The sequence below is a fragment of the Bidens hawaiensis genome, unplaced genomic scaffold (assembly GCF_021521415.1).
Source record: "Bidens hawaiensis isolate Kalapana, Puna unplaced genomic scaffold, B.hawaiensis_p1.1 tig00045385_1, whole genome shotgun sequence".
In the NCBI taxonomy this organism is placed as follows: domain Eukaryota; kingdom Viridiplantae; phylum Streptophyta; class Magnoliopsida; order Asterales; family Asteraceae; genus Bidens; species Bidens hawaiensis.
Window position 1 is genome coordinate 123,897 of NW_027498070.1, and position 5,963 is coordinate 129,859.

Sequence of the window (5,963 nt, forward strand, 5' to 3'; positions counted from 1 at the left end):
AACGAACGCGACATATTGTCATGTGACATAAATAAGGTATATCCTTGTAAAAACAAAAACTAAATCCTTAACTATAAATCTATAATTACAAAAAAAAAAAGAAAAAAAAAAGGTAAAGAAAGAAAAATAATGGAAGAAAGATAAAAGAGGGCTAAGCGGTGAAAGCGGATGCGACTAAATTGATAAACCGATAAAAAGTAAGGAAGCACAGTACACCACTAATAATAATAATAATAATAATAATAATAATAATAATAATAATAATATCATATTCATACATACATTCATTTCTATTTCTATTTTTCTCATTCTCATCGGAACCATCTCTCTCTCTCTCAATGGCGGATCAGCTGACTGAAGATCAGATCTCCGAGTTCAAGGAAGCCTTCAGCTTATTCGATAAGGATGGCGATGGTACGTACGTTCTGTTGTTTTATCTAGTCTCGTCATTAACTATTTTTCTGTATTCTATTTATTAATTAATTAGGGCTTGTACAGATTATGTTACGAGTTTGATGCGTATGTTATTTTGAGAATATGCAATAGGAAGAGAAAAATAATTGAATGATAATCGGATAAATTAGTTCAAATTTAGGTCTAATTATTTGAGGCATTTTGTCTGATATATTTGATTCTTTTAGTTAATAGTTGATCAGATAATTAGAAATAGTTTTGAAATCAATAGTCAATGTGATGTGATCTGTCTTCTTTCCGTTCACTATTGACGGATTAGTGTTTGTAATCATGTTTATGTGTATGCGACTTAATTTATAGTTAAAATTTAGCTTTTGTTTTGTTGATTTATGAGTGACTCTGCGTTTGATCTGACTTGAATTGTTATGTGCGTATTTTGTTACGAATCTGAAGGTGATTTTATTGGATTCGATGCGTATGTGATTTTGAGAATATAAAATAGGTATGTCCATGAGTTATGTTTTCTTATGGTGTGTGTAACTGGGTGATGCATTTAAGGAATACTAATCAACATTAAGTGGTAACATAGGCCTTTAAATGCTCTTTTCATGAAACAAGATCAAAGTGGACAGAAATAGAAGTAAACTGTTTTGGTGTTGCCTTGTTCTTACTAATATTTGTGTTAAATTTTGGTCTACAAGAGAATGATAAAAGACATGCTTTTGGTTAAATGAGTTTAAATTTTATTGTTTTATCAATATAATTATAATTGTTTGATGCATAATCGAAGAATAAATTCTTTCTCTTAGCTTTTTTGACAGTGTTAATTGATGTCTTAAATAGCTTGTTTCTGTGGACTGTCATTTTAGTTCTAGCCAATACTATAAACCCAATCATATCTATTTGCAGTTTAATTTAATAACCTTCTTGTCTGCTTATCAAATAACCTGCATTATAACTTTAAGTTTTGTTGAGTTTATCTAATTTTCTTAAAGGGTTAGGCATCATGGAAAACGCTCAAAATGAGAACATTGTGTTACAAACGAAAAGTACTTAATGTTAAAGTGGGTCAAAAAAGATATTTAGCTGAAAAGGAAACGGGTCAAACGGGCTGAAAGTTGTGTAAAGACTAACTTTAGTTTATACAACCTCTTAAAGCGTTTTATTAAGATATTCATATTATCATTGTAGTAATGTTGTTCCCATAATCATACTTAACACATTAATTATTTATAAACCTTAAGGACAGGACAATGAAGTTTATGGGCCCTACAAAATACCTGCTTCTGCATGTTCGTATTGCTGCTTCTATATTCTTATTCTAATTGTCGGTTAAACATATCACACAAGTTTAACCAAGTCAAATTAGAAACAGTTTCACTTCATTGGTAAAACACGCAAACAAAGTATTTAATTGTTTCATTATAAAAAAGGGAAAACGTCGCTATCAGTAACCCCAAGTTTTTTAACTGGTTAATTAAAGTCGCTCAACTTTAATTAGATATGTTCCAATGCTATGAAATTTGGGTTTTTTACAGGTTACCATGTTACTAATGATGACATATCTGTTTTTTTTTTAAATTTAAATGGTGACATGGAATAAAATCATAATGGTATGGATTTATTAAAGGTTGCATCACGACAAAGGAGCTTGGAACTGTGATGAGATCATTAGGGCAGAATCCAACCGAAGCTGAATTGCAGGACATGATAAATGAAGTTGATGCTGATGGAAATGGGACCATTGATTTTCCGGAGTTTTTAAATCTAATGGCTAGAAAGATGAAGGATACCGACTCAGAGGAAGAACTGAAGGAAGCGTTTAGAGTTTTTGATAAGGATCAGAACGGGTTCATTTCTGCTGCTGAGCTTTGTCATGTGATGACAAACCTTGGTGAAAAGCTAACTGATGAAGAAGTTGATGAAATGATCCGGGAAGCTGATGTGGACGGGGACGGTCAAATCAACTATGAGGAGTTTGTTAAGGTTATGATGGCCAAGTGATGATCTTTTTTTTTAAATCTGGTTTTTTGTTTTGGAAGGACAAAAAGGATGATTTTAGGCCATGGATTATATGTTTGATTATGCATCTTTTGAGTGTTATTTTGACAAGTATTTTTCACTTTTTTTTTCTCTCTTGATTTTATTCTCGTATAGCGAGACAGTGGTGTTTCGTTCCTATGCATTTTGTTCCATCTTTAGTATTGCCTTGAAACCGATCAAATCATATCAAGGGGCGTTGATAGACCTATGAGACGTTATGTTCCATCTTTAGTATTGCCTTGAAACCGATCAAATAGTATCAAGGGGTGTTGATAGACCTGTGAGACTGATTAACCGTTAAAACCAAAACAAGTCATCAGTTTGACAGGTTTTTGATTCATACATTGCATGGCCATGTGGTAGTCCAATGGTTTGGTTGATAGTTTAGGGCTTAGAGGTGAGGGCAGTTGACTGTTTAGAGCTTAGGGTTGAGGGCACGGGGGGGTTGTGGGTGAATGGGCGGTGTCATCAACGGTGGTGGCGCGATTGAAAGGTTAAGCTGAAAGGTTAAGCCTTAGACCATGTGTAGTCATAAAGCTCCACTACCAGGGGTTATGCGCCATGTGGCGCCCAGTCAGAGTTATGGTTTTGTACAAAAACAGGCTGTAGTCATAACTCTCCACATCCAGGGGTCATGCGCCACTTGGCGCCCAGTCACTTTTACACTTTTTGTATTTTTTTTAATTTTTAATAAGAATAATCAAATAACAATAATATTTTATTAAATAAATATTACAAGAAAATAAAAAAAAACTATTCGTCGTCGTCGTCTTCGCCCTCTTCGTCGTCGTCCTCCTCATCGACCTCATCGTCGTTTTCATCGTCGTCGTTGTCTTCATCATCGTCTTCATTGTTGCCCTCGTTTTGATCATCGTTTTCACCGGGCAGAGGCCGATACATCCAAAGATGTTGGACCAAATCCTCCTTTAGTGCGTTATGTACCTCTCTTGACCGCACGGAATCCGAGTTTTCAAGTCGTTGCTCCATACTTGCCGGAGTCCGTGGTGGATCCGGGTCCGGTATGAAAGTTGGACATATTGCTCTTCCCTCGTCCTCGATGATCATGTTATGCATTATGATACACGCATACATAGCACATCTCATTCTTTCTAAAGACCACAGACGACAAGGATTTTTAACATAATGCCATCGTTGTTGAAGAACACCAAAACACCTCTCGATATCCTTTCTCGCACACTCTTGCACTTTCTTAAAATACTGTCTTTTTTCATCCATCGGGTCTCTGAATGTTTTAATAATTATCGCGAACTCTGGATATATTCCATCACCCAGATAGTACCCATGATCGTAGAAGTTATCGTTAGCCCAAAACGAAGCGACAGGAACGGTCCCAGATATGTAACACTCCATCACAGGAGACTGCTCTAAGACGGTTATGTCATTGTTGGAACCAGGAACACCAAAGAATGCCGACCAAATCCAAAGGTCGTATGAAGCGATCGCTTGAAGGCTGACCGTTGGTCCCTTTTGGTCACCTCGTGTGAATTGACCTCGCCATGCAGTTGGACAATTAGCCCATTCCCAATGCATGCAATCTACACTTCCTATCATGCCGGGGAAACCATGCACCCTTGTATGTGCCTCGTAAAGACGTTGTATATTGTTAACGTTGGGATCTCTCAGATAGTGTGGTCCATATAGTTTAAATATTCCTATATTTTACAAAATTTTTATAAAATAAATGATCACAGTAAACAAGTGATAAACTATTTAAAAAAAACAAAACGTACCGTAACAAAAATACTCCAAGGTGTCCCAAGTTGTTTTTTCGGCCATCTTTAAATACTCGTCGTTGATGTCGGTCGTGTTTCCGTAGGCGAGCACGCGCACGACTGACGTAACCTTCTGAATAGTCGTGAATCCTAGCGTCCCTCGAGCGCCAGGCTTTTGCTTAAAGTAATCAAACTCACGCTCCAAATCATTGGTGATGCGCATAAATAAATTTTTAGACATCCGAAAACGACGCCTAAAGGTCTTCGGGCTCTTATATCTCGGCGTGTCGCAGAAGTAATCCGCCATCAACCGGTTGTTGACTTCGGCACGATCTCGTTCGATATATGCTCTTGTTGAAACGGGGGGTGGAGAGCTAATCGCACCCGTAACGGAACTCATATACTGTGTCGCGAGCATAATCGCACTCGTAACCGCCTGTTCCTCCTCCACGTCCTCGGCTTGTTGGTCGGGCCCGAAAAACTGTTTATATATAGATGGAGGATCCATATATAGTGAATTTGGTGTAAAGGAATTTTTATATAGTTGAAAGAGAATTTTTATAAATTTGATGAGGTTTGATTGGGGATGAAATGGTTTAATATATAGGAAATAAATTTATTTATTTTTTAATTCTCCAACGGTCAAAAAAGCAACGGTCAAATTTTGATTAATGTGCCATTCTCAGCGTTTTGTATACAACGCACACAAAATGAAAATCAACATAACGCAGGGGGGCGGTGTACCCCCCGCGTTTTGCTTCATAACGTTGGTGGCAAGCCACCACTACGGGTGGTCTTATGTAGTGATGATAGATTTCAATTTCTTTAGAACTGTTCACTTTTACACGTCCAATTTAATTTGATATATTCCAACTCCTTTAAATTATTAATCCTTTTCACACATTTCAAATTCAGTCACTTTAAATTTAATTACTTCAAGCGCGAACCAATCACATATAATGAGAAAAATCAAGTGATCACCACAAACTAATCAGAATCCATCTCCAACACTTATTTTCGAAAGTATGCACAGAAAACACACCCTAATAATTAAATGACCAATGCCTAACCCGTGCCGCAGTTGCCGGCGGTGTCACCCTTTCTCTATTCCCCTAACCTTAAATGTCACGTGTTATACCTATGATTCTTCTTTCTTAATATTTTGCCACCTCATCACTTTCTCCACCACTCACCCTTAGAGCATTCATAACGGGCAACTCATCCCGAGGTCCGGATGATGTGGCCAAGCAGCGGACATGGGAAGCACGAACTTCACCGTTGTGGCCATCAAGTCCGGTGAAGTAGTCCGGGACTGCAAACGGCTTTGCAGACGAAGATATGGGGCTCATGCTATATCCTATAAAACAACGGAAAAAGAAAAAGAGGAAGGATGAATCGAACATGGCAGCAGCATGAGGTGTTCACCGGTATAACCCAATTACGAACCCTATATTTTCTACCGGAAAGAACAAAATCTTTTGGGGAAAATTGGAGAATGAAATTCGAAGGGATTCAATTAAGGACATTTGTTACAAGAATTCAAAGATGGTGTTGGTGAGCTGTAAAGAATGGAGGAGATTTGATTGAAGAGATGATAAACAAAATGGATAAACATATGCCCTTTATCTAATTTTCTTTTTAAGTTTATTATATTATATTATACCTCTTCATTGTCGGCCAAGTAAAAATAAAGCCATTTCCATTTATTTTATATTTTTGTTTCTTTAAGTTAAACTTCATTGAATAAAAAAATAAAGCTATTTTCATTAAACA

At 36.8% G+C, this 5,963-nt stretch overlaps 1 protein-coding gene across 1 annotated transcript; it reads left to right on the forward strand.

Annotated features, from left to right (window-relative positions):
- Nucleotides 1–288: 288 nt before the first annotated feature.
- Nucleotides 289–2,526, forward strand: LOC143595617 (calmodulin-like). The gene is made up of 2 exons (XM_077074589.1): nt 289–414; nt 2,045–2,526. The coding sequence occupies exons 1-2, from the start codon at nt 339–341 to the stop codon at nt 2,416–2,418; spliced, it is 450 nt and encodes a 149-aa protein (XP_076930704.1). The 5' UTR covers nt 289–338; the 3' UTR covers nt 2,419–2,526.
- The last annotated feature ends 3,437 nt before the right edge of the window (nt 2,527–5,963 follow it).